Source organism: Ursus americanus, chromosome X, assembly GCF_024610735.1.
Source record: "Ursus americanus isolate L20-20 chromosome X, mUrsAme1.1.p, whole genome shotgun sequence".
Classification (NCBI taxonomy): domain Eukaryota; kingdom Metazoa; phylum Chordata; class Mammalia; order Carnivora; family Ursidae; genus Ursus; species Ursus americanus.
Window position 1 is genome coordinate 3744972 of NC_142164.1, and position 17373 is coordinate 3762344.

The 17373-nt window shown below is 49.6% G+C and overlaps 1 protein-coding gene across 3 annotated transcripts in view; it reads left to right on the forward strand.

Moving 5' to 3' along the window:
- Positions 1-15690: 15690 nt before the first annotated feature.
- Positions 15691-17373, forward strand: part of CD99L2 (CD99 molecule like 2) — a 105685-nt gene continuing 104002 nt past the window's right edge. The window contains exon 1 of one of the 3 annotated variants that reach the window (XM_045805113.2): positions 15691-15999. In XM_045805113.2, coding sequence (XP_045661069.1) covers positions 15933-15999 — 67 coding nt within the window. In that variant the 5' untranslated portion in view covers positions 15691-15932. The remainder of the gene's footprint in view (positions 16000-17373) is intronic. The other 2 variants (XM_045805115.2, XM_045805114.2) reach the window with 2 other exon arrangements.

Genomic DNA, 17373 nt, shown 5'->3' on the forward strand with positions numbered 1-17373 from the left:
TTTCCTCTAGCAGTCCTGGAAATCAGCCTTTCACTATTGCCCTGGCCCAAACCTGGTTGGGGAGGTGAGTGAGCCATGTGGTCTCCAGGTTGGAAGGGACATGGAAGGGGGACTACAGAACCAGTTCTAAGCATCCTCAAGAGACCAGCCAGCTCTTCCATCCTGAGGTTGTTCTGCCTCTTAGAAAGTTCCAGAAGCCATCACCCCACAGCTTGTGCCTTTATCCTTGTTTCCACAAGTTGAGGCAAACATAAAATAGATCAAATTCATCATGAGCTCCCTCCAGGATTCTCCCTCATCACCTGTTCACTCTGGCTCTCTCCTGGCCTTCCAGAGTGGATCCCCTGCTGGGTTGGCTTCATCCACTGGCCCAAATTTTAAGAGAGTGTAGATGGAGGCAGCCAGTTCCTCTGGATGAAGGCAGAAAACCCCCTTCCCACTGAAGGAACCTTTGTAAATAGGATCCGGGAGCCTTATTCTGACAGGACTTCCTGGGGACAAGCACCTGCTAGGGGTTTGGGACCCCTGGAATCCCTCTTCTGGAGTGCTAACGAAGAACCAATTCTCCCTTTTCTGACCACGAAACCTGCAGCACACACTTGTCTATATGAGAAGCAGTCAAGTGCAGGGGTTAGCAAGCCAGTCTGCCTGGGCTTATGTCCTGATGCTGCCATTTATGGGCTGAGTGACATTGGGCAAGCTACTTTTCTCTGCCTCAGATTCTTTAGCTGAAGATGATAAGCATACTACCCATCTGTCTTAGCTTGGGCCACCAAAGCAAAATAGCACAGACAGAGCCCCTTAAACAGCAAGACGTTTCTTTCTCACAGTTCTGGAGGCTGGAAGGTCCAAGATCAAGGTACTGGCAGGGTTCAGTTTCCTGTGAGAGCTGTCTTCCTGGCTTACAGACAGCTGGCTTATTGCTGTGTCCTTACAGGGAGAAGAGCCAAAGAGAATTCTGGTGTCTCTCCCTATAAGGGCACTAATCGCATCACGGGGGCTCTACCTTCATGGCCTCATCTAAATCTAACTACCTCAAAAAAGTCCCACCTCCTAACACCATCACATTGTGGGGTAGCGCTGCAATATGTGAATTTCACACGGACACAAACATTCCATCCATCACTCTGTCTCATACGGTTTTGATGAGAATTATGGAGTTAATGCCTTCAAAATGCTTATTCTGTGTTGGGAATGGAGTAACTGCTTAACACACATTTGCCAATTGGTTCCTTTCTTTTTTTAATTGAGATACAGTTCACATACTACATAATTCACCTTTAAAGTGCACAAGTCAGTGGTTTTTAGTCTATGCACAAGGTGATGCATCCATCACCACTATCTAATCCCACAACATTTTCGTGACCCAGCAAAGAAGCCCTGCTCCTCTTTGCCACCACCTCCCAACCTGCCCTCCCCCTCTCCACCCCAGTCCTAGGCAACCACTCATCTCCTTTCTGTCTCTCTGGGTTTGCCTCTTACTGGACACTTCATGTATATGGAATCATACAGTATGTGGTCTTTGGTGTCTGGCTTATTTCACTCAGCATCATATTTTTAAGGCTCCCCCATGTTGTATCATGGATCTACACTTCATTGCTTTGTATTGGCTCATGGTATTCCATGGTGGGGATATGTCACATTTTCTTTATCCATTCATCAGTTGTTGGACATCTGAGTTGTTTCCACTTTGGCTATTATGAACAATGCTGCTACCAACCCACATGTACAAATTCTTCAGGGACATATGTTTTCATTTCTCTTGGCTATATACCTAGGAGTGAAATTGCTGGGTCTGTGTTTAACTCAATGGGGAAATCCCCAAATAGTTTTCTGTAGTGATGGAAACATTTTACATTTGCTATAGACTGAAAGTTTGTGTCCTAACCCAAATGTGATCGTACTGGGAAGTGGGGCCTTTGGGAGGGGATTAGATCATGAAGGTGGAGTCCTCAGGAGTGGGATTAGTGGCCTTATAAAAGAGACCCAGAGGGCTCCCTTATCCCTTCTGCCGTGTGAAGGCATGGCCAGAAGACAGCCGTCTGTGAACCAGAAAGAGGGCTCTCACCAGAACCCGGATCTGCTGGTGCCTTGATCTTGGACTTCCAGCCTCCCAAACTGTGAGAAATAAATGCCTGTTTTAATAAGCCGCCAAGTCTGTGGTATTCTGTTACAGCAGCCAAACTGACTAAGACAGTGTTCCTAGCTGCATAACGAGTGTACGATGGTTCAAATTTCTCCATATCCTCATCAACACTTTATACTATCTGCCTTTCTGATTATAGCCTCCCTAGTGGCTGTGAAGTGGGATCTTATCATGTCCTATTTCTTTCTTTAGAGGGTATTTATTTATTGAAGATTTTATTTATTTGTGTGTGTGTGGGAGAGAAACAGAGAGCGAGCGGCAGGCAGAGGGAGAAGCAGGCTCCCCACTGAGCAAGGAGACCAATGCAGGACTCAATCCCAGGACCCTGAGATCATGACCTGAGCCGCAGCCAGATGCTTAACCCACTGAGTCACCCAGGCATCCCTCTTTAGAGAGTGTTTATTGGTTTCCTACTGGGGCAAAGTCCCAAGGTGGGAGGAGGGCTGAGGAGACAGGGCTTGGAGAGGAGGTGAATCTTTCGGGATTTGTTGCAAATGGTCAGATGTTTCAGGTGTGGGGAATTGCCTGGACTGAGCCCCAGAGGCATCGATATGCCCGACATTTCATTTTGGAAATAAATTGTGCCATTTAGTGCAGTATTAGAGTCGTAGGAGTTATGACAGGGCCTGAGACCCAGGGTCAGGTGGTCAGGTCACCTTGAACACCACTCTCAGGAGTCTGGTTTTATCTCATAGACAAGTTGCCATTTGTGAGTTGGGGAGCAAAAGAAAAATCATCTGCTTCAGGACTGTTGTGCAGAGCATGGATTCATGGGGCCAGGAATGGAGTCAGTGGGACCAGGGAACCGCTGGTACAGTAATCCTGATGTGATATGCTGACAACTGGAACCAGGGCAGAGGCGGTGGTGGCAGTGAGGAGGGAGCAGTCCTAGAGGACACAGGGAGCGGATCTCTGAGTGGGGTATTTTCACTCAGTTCTTTCCAAGTTTTTGCCACAGAAAGATCATCTTGGAAAAATTCAAAGGTCCGAGTTTCTAAGGGAAAATTCTCACAGATGACAGTGGGAGAGCTACTGACCTCCCCATGTTCTGGGCCCAGGGCTACCACCTCTGCTGGAGTCTGATGGAAAGAGTGAAGGTGGCAGAGGAAGGAGGGACCCAAGTGCCAGGAGCACCAAATAATTAGATGTGCCCCTCCCCTTTACCAAGCCAACTTGGCCCATGCTCATTTCATATCAATTACACACACAGTAGACAGAAAGGCAAAATAAGATGTGTTCCTGGCTTCCAGAAGCCTTCCCTCTAGATAAAATCAACATCAGGGTATATTTGAAAAATAACAATGCTCACCCAAGGTGGTAACAGATGATTCCCTGCTAAATAGGTAAGATTTCACCTTCAAAGGCCTCCAGAAAGAGATGTGTGATGACCTTGGCCTGAGGGGACATTGGCCTTCGGACGCCAGGATAGAGAGGCTAAGGGAAGCACAGTGGGCAACAGAAACCTCAGCTGAAAAGGCAAGGAGACAGGGAGGCAGAAAGCCCTTTCAGGGGACAGTGAGGTTACCTGTTGGACGAGAGGTAAAAAGGCAGGACAGGCTCGGCATTGGATGCCAGGCAAAGGCATGTGGCCTGATTGTGTAGGCAATGGGAAGCCAGAAGAACATCATGTCCAAGGGAGGAGATGATTAGGGTGGCAGACGCTCTCAAATACAAGGCACCAGTAAGTCAGCAGAGGAAGTCAACCTGCTTTCCGAGGGCAAACAAGATGAGCAGTCCTGGGACTCCATCACAGCATAGCCAGGGTGCATGGAGGAGTAATATGGCAAATGTCACTCCCAGGGCTCTGTTAGACCGGCACAGGGGCCAGAAAGAAGTGATAGGAAGCTGGGACCTGTGATCACGAAGGAGCTGGGTGTGGAGGACAAGAATAAGAAATGGAGATACTGTTACGTGAAAACCTCTTTCTTTTAGTACTCTGCCTAAGCAGAAAACAAGGGGCAAAACCCTGAGGAGAGAATCAGCTTCAGGGAGCACTGCACAGAGAGGCTTCAGCGAGTGAGTGTACCTGCCAGGGAAGCTGGCCCCGTAGTCATTCCAGTGTATTCCAGAGGCATTCATGGGAGGCAAGGTGAGGCAGCAGGGGCTGTGCCCAGCTACTGTCCCACATTTTCTCTTCTAAAGTGCTTTCTCTCAAGCTCTCAGGGTTTGTTTTCTTTTCAAACAGTTTTTTTAAATTGTGGTAAAATATACATAATATTTATCATTTTAACCATCTGTAAGTGCACAGTTCACTGGCATTAATTACATTCACAATGTTGCGTAACCATCACCACCATCTGTATGCAAAACTTTGTCATCATCCCCAACATAAACTCTACCCATTAAATAATAACTTCCCCCTTTCCCTTCCCCCAGCTCACGGTAACCTCTCTTCTACTCTCTGCCTCTATCAATGTGCCTATTCTAGCTTAGTACTTCCTATATGTGGAATCATACAATATTTGTCCTGCTGTGTCTAGTGGATCTCACTAAGCATAATGTTTCCAAGGTCCACCCATGTTGTCTCATCTCTCAAAACTGTGTTCCTTTTTATGGCTAAATAGCATTCCATTGTCTGTACATGCCACATTGTGCTTATCCATTCATCAATCAATGGACACCCAGGTTGTCTCCATGTTTTGGCCATTTGAATAATGCTGCTGCGATTGTGGGTGCATGAACATCTGTTTGAATCTCTGCCTTCACTTCCTCAGGGCATATACCCCACAGTGGAATCTGTGTTGAATTTCTTGAGGAACATATCGCCATACTATTTCCCACAGAGGCTGCACTATTTTACATTCCCGTCAGCAGCGTGCGAGGGTTTCAATTTCTCCATATCTTTGCCAACACTTGTCATTTTGAGCTGACTTATTTTTTTATTACCATCATCCTAGTAGACGTGAAGTAGTAGCTCATTGTGGTTTTGGTAGTGACTAGAAGTGTTGAACAGCCTTTCATGTACTGGTGGGCTTTGCACATCTTCGGAGAAATGTCTCTTCCAACCCTTTGTCCATTTTTAAATTGGGTTGCTTGTTTTGTTGTTGTTGTTGAGTTGTAGTGGTTTATAGTAATCTCTCGTCAGATATATGATTTGCAAATATTGTCTCCCATTCTGTAGATTGTTGCTTTTTCACTGTGGACAGTGCCCTTTGATGCTCAAAAGTTTCGGGAATGAAGTTCAATTTATCTATTTTTTTCTTCGTTGCCTCTGCTTTTGGTGTCGGAGACACCAATGTGGCTAAATCCAATGCCATGAAGATTTTGCCCAATGTTTTCTTCTAAGGGTTTTATAGTTTTAGCTCTCAAATTTAGGTCTTTGATCCATTTTGAGGTAGTGTTTGTATATGGTATAAGATAAGGATCATGTGGGGTTTTTGTATGCCTTTTTTTTCTCTCTATGAGAAGGGAGGTGTTAAAATGATCCAGAACTAGGCATTGGTTCCTAAGTCACTAAGGAACTAGCTATGACGATAACTGGTTTCTAACCAGCAGTGGGGTTTTCACTTATAGATAAACCACAGGAGGGACCAGCTGATCTCCTAACACCTCCCCCACAGTACGCCGCTGACATCCGTATGAGGGGGTGGAAGTGGCCCAGCGTTTGAACACCCAACGGGGCTTCCCCCAGCTCCAGAGAGGCTGCTCCAGGAGGGAGTGGGTTTCCCGCAGTCAAGTGAAGAAAGTACTTCAGGCAGTAGAGAGTGGTCCACCACGCCTGCTGCTGCTGACAGAGAGTAAATATTTTTAGTTTTGTGGGTCACGCAGTCTCTGTCACAACTACTCACTCAGCTCGGCCCCAGTAGTACAAAAGCAGTTATAGACAGTAGGTAAATGAATGGGAGGGGCTGTGTGCCAATAAAATTGTATTTATGGATATTGAAATTTGAAGGTCACATCATTTCACGTGTGACAAAATACTCTTTTCAGTTTTTCTCAGCCATTCTTAGCTGGCAGGCCATATGAAGGCAGATGGCGGGCGGGACCCGGCCCAGCCATGGTCTCCGTCCGTGGTTCGCAGCCTTAGCTGCACCCTGGGCTTGTCTGGGGGGCCTTTAGAAAAGCACTAGTGCCCAACCCCACCTCAGGCGGAGTACGTCGACATCTTGGGGGGTGGGGACTGGAAGGGGGCAATTTTAAAAGCTCCCCTGACACCCAGCACTTCAGGTACCAACCGAAGAGAAATGAAAACATATGTCCACACAAAAGCTTTCATACATGCATGCTCACAGAAGCATTAGTCACAATAGCCCCAAACTGGAAACAACCCAAATGTCCAGCTATTGATGAACGGATACACAAGATGTGGTTTATCCATACAATGGAATAGTATTCAGCCAAAAAAGGAATGAGGTTCTAATCCATGCCACAACCATGGATGAGCCTTGAAAACATAGTGCTAAGTGAAAGAAGCCAGACACAAAAGGCCACATATTGTCGGATTTTCTTTGCATGAAATGTCTCCAAGAGGCAGATCCACAGAGACAGAGAGGAGATTAGTGGCTGCCGGGGGCGGGGGTGGGGAAGGAGGGAGTGACTGTGCGTAGGGTTGCAGTTCCCTTTTAGGATGAAATTCACAGAACACGTTTACAGTGTTGTGGCATTCAGTACATTCGCCGTGTTGCACTATTACTATTTACTTCTGGAATATTTCTGTCATCCTAACACAGGAACACCTAGAGGCCTGGAGCAGTAAGGGCAGCTCAGGCCAGATCACGTCATGCTTTGTAGGCCATGGACAGGAATCTGGATTTGCTCTGAGTGAGATGGAGGCCTTTAACAGGACACCGATGGGTTTGGAGCTAGAGGACATGATCTGATTTACTTTTTAAGAGGCTCCCCCTGGCTGCTGGGTGGGGAATGGGCCGGAGGCCGCTGCGCAGTGATTCAGGGCAGAGTTGGGCACACACATCCAAGCCTATTTAGATGGCACAGTTTGCAGGACTTGGTCACGGAGTGGGTGAGACCAGGAAAGGGGTCAAGGCTGCCTCCCAGGTATGAGGCCTTAGCTGGGCGATCGGTGGTGCCATTCACTGAGATGGGAACCACATGGGGGAGTGTCAGGGTGGTTTTCAGGACAAGGATGAACAGTTCTTATTTGGACATTGCAATGCCTCTGCAGAACAGGCATTTGAAGGTACATGTCTGGGTTCCCAGGAGAAGCAGGGCTGGAGAAGTAAAGGCAGGCGTGACCTGCATGTGAGTGTGGATACGCTGGCCTAGGGAGAGAGGATGAAGACAGAAGAGACTGAGACGTGAGAAGATGCTCAGCATCACTCATCATCAGGGAAATGCAAATCAAAACCACAATGAGATATCACCTCCCACCTGTCAGCATGACTAACATCAACAACACAAGAAACAACAAGTGTTGGCGAGCATGTGGAGAAAAAGGGACCCTCCTGCACTGTTGGTGCGAATGCAAACTGGAGCAGCCACTGTGGGCAACAGTATGGAGGTTCCTAACATAACATAATAAAAAATGTTTTAAAAAAGTTAAAAATAGAACTACCCTACGATCCAGCAATTCCTCTACTGGTATATATCCAAAGAATAAGACAATACTAATTTAAAAAGATATATGCACCCCTATGCTTATTGCAACATTATCTATAATAACCAAATTATGGAAGAAGCCCAAGTGTCCATCAATAGACAAATGGGTAAAGAAGATGTGCTATAGGGGCGCCTGGGTGGCTCAGTCAGTTCAGCATCTGCCTTCGGCTCAGGTCATGATCCCTGACCTGAGATCGAGCCCCACTATGTGGCTCCCTGCTCAGAGGGGAGCCTGGTTCTCTCTCTGCCTGCTGCTTCCCCTGCCTGTGCTCTCTCTCTCTCTCTCTCTGACAAATAAATCAATAAATAGGGGCACTTGGGTGGCTCAGTCGTTAAGCGTCTGCCTTCAGCTCAGGGCATGATCCTGGGCCCTGTGTCGGGCTACCTGCTCCGCTGGGAGCCTGCTTCTTCCTCTCCCACTCCCCCTGCTTGTGTTCCCTCTCTCACTGGCTGTCTATCTCTCTGTCAAATAAATACATAAAATCTTAAAAAAAGAAATCAATAAATAAAAATTTTTTAAAAAGATGTGTGATGTCTACCATGGAATATTACTCAGCCATAAAAGAGAATGAAATCTTGCCATTTCCAACAACGTGGATGGAGCTAGAGAGTATGATGCTAACTAGAAGAAGAGAAAGGCAAAGACCATATGATCCCACTTATGTGGAATTTAAGAAACAAAACAAATGAGCAAAAAAACAGAGAGAGAGAGAGACAAACCAGAAAACAGACTGTTAACTCTGGAGATCAAACTGATGGTTGTCAGAGGGGAGGGAATGAAGGGCACACTTACCCTAGTGAGCACACTTATCCTTGGATCCCTACATTGTACACCTGAAACTCATGCAGCACTGTATGCTATGCTGGAATTAAAATAGTTCCATCAGTAAGAAAATTTGAAAACCACTGATTGACTTGGTGAAATAAATACATATTTTATGCCATAAAGAAAAGCAAGAGAAGGGACAGCATGAGCGGGCCCACAGGGGCAGGCCGGAGCACGGAGTTGTGGGGAGGTGGGAGTGCTCCAGTGATGCTTGGACCTGGGGCCTGGAGTGGTGGAGGAGACAGTCCAGAGAGGTCATCTGGGGCCAAGTTTCCAGGGGCTTGAAGGCCAAGCTCAGGAGTTTAGACTGGATCCCAGGAATAATGGGAAGAGGTGAGTGGGGGCTTGAGCAGGGGAGGGCTGTGAGATCCGACTTACTACTTTCAGAAGATGATTCTTCTCCTAGTGTGACGAGTGCACAGGAGAGCAGGGGAAGAAGTAAGGGCCCGATTTAAGATGCTCTGCTTTCTCTCAGAGGTCCTCAGGTGGTCACTTGTGTTGGGTGTCCTTAGTGGAGGTGGAGAGAAAGGGGTGCTTTGAGAAGTCCTGAAGAAGTAGAATTGGCAGGTACTCAATCAATATATGTTAATCAATTTTTGTTGAAATTCATATAACCAGTTAGAGGCAGATGATGCCGCTCCAATTTTTCTCTGCCTCAGTTTACCCCTAGTGGGTGATAAAAGTCTGCAAACAGGTTTGATGTTTGCATAAGAGTTAATGGAATCGAATGGTCATGTTGGATGGGCTGGGGTTGGGGTCCGGTAATACCCAAATACACGTACACTAGCACTCTACGTATGTGCGTGTGTGTGTGTTTATGCATGTGTGTGGTGCCCCAAAGGGGAGGCAATGCCTGTCGAAAACCAACAGGAGCTATTTTTTAATGCAATGATATTACTATTAGTAGGGTGCTATTTTCCACATTTGTGTTCTGTAATTTTTCTGGACTGCTTTGATGACATGAAAAGACCTAAAGGGACCACATGTCGGTTTCTGTGGTTTGAGTCTCCCAAGTGCTTCATGGAGACGTCACTGGGTAAGTTAAATAAGGTCCTCCTCCTCTGCCTTTGAGGAGCAAATGTTAAGTCCTATTCCTGCAGAGGTCAGGATTCAGAGTAGAAGATGCTGCCTCGGAAATATTACAGAGACATAAGTTATTTTTTGCCAAGTGTTTATGCAAATTTCATATTAACTCGGCTGAGCACTAGAAAGAAATTTGCAGAACAGTCTCTCGCATTAGGAAAACATGCAGGTATAAGGTTTTGCCCTGCTTGACTTGGCACGCAGGCTTCCAGAAGACGGGTGGGTGTTCTGCATTTAGATTTCCAGAGAAGACGACTCCTTCTCATGATAATGAGACTTGAAACTAAGTCGTGACCCACTGGCATTTTGCACCTGTCTTCTTTTCCTTCTGCATTGTTCTCATCGTGGCCATCACTGCCACTAACCTCACCATGGCCTGGTCCTTGGTGTGATAAGAAAACACCTCAAACCCCAAACGGGAATCGTAACAGGAATCAAAAAAGATGAGTTTATTCATATCTCATGGAATTTGTTGCATCAGACTACAAAATGCTCCGGTCAAAGTGTCCCATCTGGGGGCAAGCAACTCTTCCCTCTGCCTCTGCACCCTGTCAGTTCCGGGCTTGCCTCCAGTCTTCCCCGCTTTTCACTGTAAGGCAGTTGCTGGCTTCTGTACAACACAGTCTAGAGTCTCTTTGAAGAAATGGATCCACAAAATGCCAATCTGATCTTGTCACCTTGCAGCCTCACCCCAGCCCCCATTCAAACTCCTTGGGGTTCCCAGTTGCATTTGGATATGATTCAAATCTCACCTGCTCTGTGAGCCCTGCATGACCTGATTCTAGCCAGCTCAAATTCCTTATGTTGCACACTCGCTCATTTCTAGGCATTTCTCTCAGACACCCCTTCCCCCTCCCGCCCTCACACCCTCATCTATCCACCCCTTTAAGTCAGCTCGACCCTCGCCATCCAGCTGGGAGGAGCCTCTTCGGTGCTCCCCTTTGCCTGTAACTGCCTGTGTCACCTGAAGGCGTAATTGCTTGTCATCTGTCTCCTCCCCATAGGGCACCTTGGACTTGCCTTTCTCTGCTGCCCTGAGAACGGTGCCTGGCCTACACACACATCCCCTCCTTTCTACAGTCACTGCTACTTCCACCATACACGCCCTGAATCCAAACTCTTCTCTTCAGGCCCATGGCTCCCAGGCTCTCCCCCTAGATAATGCCAGCAGCCATTCCTGTGGACCACTTTCCCTGCCTCTCTGCTGTGCTTAAAACCCTTCAGTGGCTTCAAATCTTTGTCATTAGCATGGCACTCAAGGCTCTGCCTGACCTTGCCTTACATAGGAGGCAGAGAATAAGGCAGAGAATCTGCCTTACAACAGAGGAGAGAATAAGAATGCTGTGGAAAGGTGGAGGAGACTCAGGGATAATTTGCTTACAACTAAAAAAAAATGTGAGGGAACATTGTTCAAGAATCCATTTTCAGAGCTTATGTTTACTCGTGGAGTGTGTTCCAAAAATTTCCTACTTATCAGGGCCCTGGGTGGGCTGAATATTGCTGGTATACCTGATGGTTCCCAGACTTGTGAATTTTGCTAGCAAGTAGATCTTTCTTTTCTTTTCCTTTCTTTTCTTTCTTCTTTCTTTCTTTCTTTTCTTTTTTCTTTTCTTTTCTTTTTTTTTTAAGATTTTATTTATTTATTAGACAGAGATAGAGACAGCCAGCGAGAGAGGGAACACAAGCAGGGGGAGTGGGAGAGGAAGAAGCAGGCTCCCAGCAGAGGAGCCTGACGTGGGGCTCGAGCCCATAACGCCGGGATCACGCCCTGAGCCGAAGGCAGACGCCCAACCGCTGTGCCACCCAGGCGCCCCTCTTTTTTCTTTTAATTTGGAGACAGATAGGGTTGCCAACTTTTTATTTTGCAAAGTAAGCGCATTAAACAAAACACTACCATCTCTTCATGAAATAAAGGACTTTTGTATACCACACAAAAATCCATGATTTCAGAATAAAGGTCAGTACTCTAACTTTATGGGGGAAAACTTGCCACAACAAACTCATTTTTCTTATTTCGCCTGGGACTGGTAAAGACTTGTGTCTGAAGTCGGGCATCTGGGGAACTGTTGCAGCCCAGGGCGCTCCCCTCCCCGCAGCTCACTGTTTGCATTCCCATTGATATGCACGGAGTCTTTGTCTGGAAGCCGGCCTCCGCTGTGGGGAGTGGGAGGGGAGAGTGTGGCGTCCCTTTCCCACCTGCTGTGGAGCCAGGCCCCACAAAACTAGTCTGGGTTGAGGGATTAGAGCCGAAGGCTTTGGGAGGAGAGAGGAAGCATCTAAAGGGCTTCTGAAGCCATGAGCAAAGCTGAGCTGCCTTGGGTCCCAGGGGCCAAGGGGTGAGCTTGAGTTGGGGCAAGGACTTTGTCCCGGACCCCGCTGGCATGTGAACTCCCTCTCCACTCTGGTGCCCCAAAGATCAGTGGGTGGTGTGGGGGAGGGTTACCAGGAAATGGCACTCCTGCCATGGACAGTGGTGCCTTCCAGATGGGTACCTTCAACAGCAGTGGAGGTGGTGGCGAGGCCATTCCAATGGCCCTGGTGAACAGGTACCACCAGGTGGGGCTGATTTTGGCCCCCAGTAGGGGAGGCCCCCTTGGGAGACTTTGCAAGGAGGGCTTTGTGGCACTTTGGAGCAAGAACGGGAACTCTGCATTAGCGATAGTGACATAACAGCTGTTTTGGAAGTTAGGACACATCTTCCGAAAGATACGGTGTGCAGTGAGGATGGGGGCAGGAGGTTGGGAAGTGGTGGAATGACAAGCTAGCCCTCAGAAGCCTACCTCAGGTTAGTGTCAGCCGTCCCAGCCCCATTTGTGCTTCTCCTGTACCCCCAGACCAGTCTGGTGGCCATTTGTCCATGCCCCACTTTTCTGCCTGGGTGAGAGCTGAGGAAGGGTGGGCTTTTCAGGAGAGGAGCTCGTCAGGCCACATGGCTTTCCAACTGGTGACAATTATAAGATATAGGAAGTTCAGGAAGGGGTAAAGAGTAGCGGGAGGGTGGTCAAGGGGCCGGTGTGGAGACAAAGCAGGCTTGGCCAGGAGTTGGTACCAACATCCACATGCGGTGATAGTAGGGAGTGTATGTATATATGTATGCACATATGGTACAGGATGGTGGTACACAGAATCATGGTTCCTAAGTGTCGAATTTCCTGCATGTACATCAACTCCATGTTCAATTGCAATACAGTGGAGTAGCAGCTACTTGACTGAGAGGCTCACCAAATTTCAGGCGGGACCTCAGTCTGGCAGGATCAGGGCCTTGATGTCATCAGCCCTCTCAGACTCACACTAACCTAAGATATAAGAGACTGAGAGATAAACCAGATCCCAGATGAGTCATTTTAATAGGGAGAGTTATCTGATAGGATAACTGACCTCAAGCACTTGCAGTATTTTGATTAATGGCTTTTTTTTTCTTTTTGAGTGGTCGTTTTTTGGCACATGGTAAGCAGCATCCTTTTCTGTTGGTTCTTATTCCTGTGTCATCTCCTGTACTCATCCCCTGTTTGGGAAGAGCACATTCTTTAGTTCCCTCTCCATCACCCGTTAATATTCATCCTTGCCATAGCTCAATCTACTAGAATGGAGGCTCGCAAACTTTTTCTGTAAAAGGATGTGTGGTAGAGATTTTAGGCTTTGCAGGGTCCGTGGTCTCCGTTGCAACTACTTGACTCTGGTGTGGTAGCACAAAAACAGCCATAGACCATACAGAAATGGATGAGTGGGGCTGTTTCCACAAACTTCATGGGCCCTGACATTTGCATTTTGAATAATTTCTCCAGGTCACAAAATAACCTTCTTTTGATCTTTTCAACCATTGAAAAATGCAAAAACCACTCTTAGTTTGTAGGCTGTACAAACAGGCAGGTGGGCTGGATTTGGCCCACAACTACCCAAGCTGGAGAATAGTTTTGCTGCATGTTACATCGTGGCCAGTGTTTAGCTGGAGGGATTTGGGCATCTCCACTGCATGTTTACCAGGTAAAGTTCCAGTTGGGTGTGACTGTCCACTGCCTGGTGACTGCTTTTTCCTCACCTCCTCATGCCTCCCCAGCATGGAAGAGTAGATAGGTACTGGGGTTTGCCCCTCAGAGCCTGCAGGGATCTTCCAGACCATGTCCAGTGCCCTCTGGTACAGATGGGACCACTGAGGCCAAGGCACAAGGGAATAGCCCAGAACACCCCTGAATCGGTGGGGAAGTTGGGGCCACACCTGCAGCCTGGAATACATAGTAACTGCTCAACCTTGCAGTAGCCAATATTTCTTTAGCTGTTACAAGACTAACAAGGATGCCTCTCTGCTCACCGTGTCTCAGGTCACCCACTTTTCACCATATCCGTTAATTCTCAGCACAACCTTATTGCGTCCAGCCAGGATCTCAGCCTTGTCTGGCTCCAAAGCACATGTTCTTAGTCATTCACTCACTGGGGTTCCTGGCGGTCCTCTTGCCTCTTCGACACTGTAGGACTGTAGCTGGTTAACTCCCCAAACTCAGGGAACCTTCATTTTGTTCCTTTTCCCTCATTAATTATTGAGGTGATCCATGAAGTTGTGGGAAATACAAAATAAGGGTGAAATGCTGGGACTATGCCGTGTATATAGTGTGTGTTCAGTAACTACTAGCTATTTCCGTTAGTTCTCCAGCTAGTTAGTGTCATAGGATAAGTACTGCCTGAAAATCAGGACATTCACTCCCTCCTTATACGTTTTGTTTTTTCAACCCCAGTATTCAGAGCAACGGATGGAAGTCATACGGGCGGCGGGGGTGGGGGGAGATGTCAGCTCTAATTCCGGGAGACCCCCGCCCCCTACTTCGGCTCACCGGGGCGGGAGCCACCGGTGTGTGTGTGGGGTCTCTGGAGGTGCTGGTGGCGCAGGGGAAGTAACCAGGAAGCTTGCCGAGGGCACAGTGGGCAGAGGTGGTAGTAGCCAACCTGTAAAGAGAATGTGGCCCTGGGCAGCCCTTGCGGAATAATGGCAGGGGCAGGCTCCACGCCGCCGCTCTGCCACTCTGGAGAGCAGTGGAGCTCTCTCTTTGTCCTGGGAAGCTGGCTGCAGCTGGAGCCCTTCTTGAGGGTGTTCATGTCAAAGGCTGCGGCGGGCATTTTGCTGTTCGGGGTAGTGTTGGAATCTGATTTTGCCCAGCCCTGGAGATGGACTCCGTTTGTGGGGGTTCATGGGAAAGGACTGCAGCGCGTCTGTCGATCATTGAGCACGTTTTCACATCGACTCTGCAGATGTGAACTTGCGCTTTCAGCGCATTCATCAAAGCCTCGGGAGAGCTGACCCTGTCTCCCCCGCCTCTTCCCCGCTCCCCCCCGCCCAGGCCCGCAGCACTGCGGCTCCAGGCCGCCCCCCTCTCGCCTGCCCCCGCGCCCCCGGCCTTGGGCTCATTTCCTCGAGACGTGCTGCTGTTTGCCAACAGCGGGCAGCCACGAAAACGGCCCTTTTCTTTCATCTCCGGACGGGGTTCCACTACAGTTTCCTGCAGAGATCGGCGAGTGGGCGGGCAGTCAGCAGAGTGAAAAGCAAGCTCAGCCACAGCGACTGGGGCAAGAGCACGGGTGCTGCGTCCTGGAGCCGCAACTGGAAGGGCTCCCAGGGAACAGCCTTTTACCGGGAGGACGCCAAGTCCAGAAGGGGAAGAGCCCTGTCCAAGGTCACCCGGCTGGCAGAGCGCACCTAGTGTGTGCGCCGCCTCGGGTCCCGCTTCGGGCCGGGAGGAGTCTGGCGCGCCGAGTGGAAATCACCGCACGCCCTGGCCGCCCGCGCCTCTGACTCCTCGGCCACTGTTGACACATTACTCCGGGCCCGCAGGCTCACCTCTCGAGGACTGGGGGGAAGGGGCCAGCGGGCCACCGGCAACGCGCCGGCTCTCGCTCCAACCCAGGCCGCCCCACCCTCCGGGTGCCCACGGGACCCGCCCCTTGCGCACCAGCCCGCCCCCAGGCTGAGGACCTGCCCCCAGGCTGCGGACCTGCCCCCAGGCTGCGGCCCCGCCCCTCGCGCAGCGGCCCCGCCCCCGAGACTGCAGGCTCGCCCCGCCCCTCGCGCCACAGTCTCAGCCCCGCCCCACCTCACCTGGCCCCAGCCGGGCGAGCCCCCAGCGCCAGCGCTCGTGCGCGCCCCTCCTCCGCCCTCCCGGGGCTGTGCCGCGCGCGCCGGCTCTGGGCGGGGCCCTGCAGTGGCGGCGGGGCTCCTCCTCCTGCTGCTCCTCCTCCTCCTCCTCCTCCTCGGTCCCAGCACCTCCCCGACCTCCCCCTTGGGCGCTCTCGCGCTAACTGCGCTCCTCGGGGCCCCTCCGCCCGCTCCCAGCCATGGTGGTCTGGCGCTCGGCGTTCCTCATCTGCCTCGCTTTCTCCTTGGCCACTCTGGTCCAGAGAGGTAAGGCGGGCGGGGGGCGCGCGGGGACCCCGCCCTGTGGACCCGCGGGGCGGGGGTCGGCACCCCGCAGCCCCGTGGTGCGCATGAGCGGCCCGGCCCCCGCCTAGCGGGCCTGCGGCGGAGGCTGCGGGCGGGTGGGCGGGGCTGTGCGGGACAGTGGGGGTGCGAACCCAGGGCCCCGCAGAGACTGACCTTGCCTCGATCCGTGTGGTCAGAGGGGAGGGACCGGGCTAGAAACAGCGGGAGAATATCCCCCTTAAAATCCTGAACAAGGTGTCACCACCGGTGACAAGAGCTGACCCCAGGAGATTGCTTCTGGGAAAACCTCGAAGAGAGCCCACTCATTTTCTTGAGCGGGGCATCTCAAAATGTGTTTTGAGGCCACCTGCAGCAGAAGCACCTGGGGAGCTTCCTGGGAGCATTCCTACTGTCTTTTGCCAGTATCTCTGCGGGGACGGGATTGGGGGGGGCAGCGATACGTTGTAGGTCTAACGAGCTCCCCAGGTGCTTCTGGTGCCCGCCTCAGTTTTCTAGCCGTTGGCGATTTTTTGCCTAGGAGGTGGAGAGAAATGCTGTCGAATCAAGAGAGCAAGTTTCCTAGACCCTCAGTACTCCCAAGTGTGGTCCAGGGCCTTCATAGGCATCACCTGAGACTTGTTAGGAATGCAGCATCTAAGGCCCCGCCTCTGACCTACTGAGTCAGGTTCTGCATTTTAACTAGATCTCCGGTAATTCACAGGCGCATTTAAGTTTGAGAAGCATTTTAGAATAAATGCAGCGTGTGGTTAAAAATAGGACCTCCAACGTGTACAGACAGAATCTTCTTACACTTATTTATATCCCATCTCCACATCAGAAAAAGGTTTGAGGAAAACACTGCAATTGAGCACAGAGTTGTGCTCTGAGCTCTCTGACAAGGAAGGCAAATTCAGCTAGTGAAAAACATGAGCTCAGCAAAAACAAAACTTTGTCCTTGTACTGAGTTCTAGTGAGATTTATGTTACATGTAGGGAACACTGGAAAACAGGCAGTCTAAGGCAGTTTTGCAAAAGATGCAGAAATGTTTCTCATGTGAGCAGCCATCCTGGACTTGCTACAAGAAGAGCCATTCAACATTCTACAAAGGTGTCAGGCTCTGTTCCAGACGCTGATCATGCAGCAGTAAACAAGACTAAGACTCTGTCTTCATGGAGCTAAGATCCTGGTGGGGGGAGAAGCCAATCACGAACATCACAATCTACATAATAGATTGTCAGTGCCATGAAGAAAAATAAAGCAAGTTACAGGGTAGTTGAATTTTCTGTTTCATTTTGCTTCTTTGGGGTTAACATTTTAATTTTGTTATGATGCATTTGTGGGAAAAAGTCTAATCAC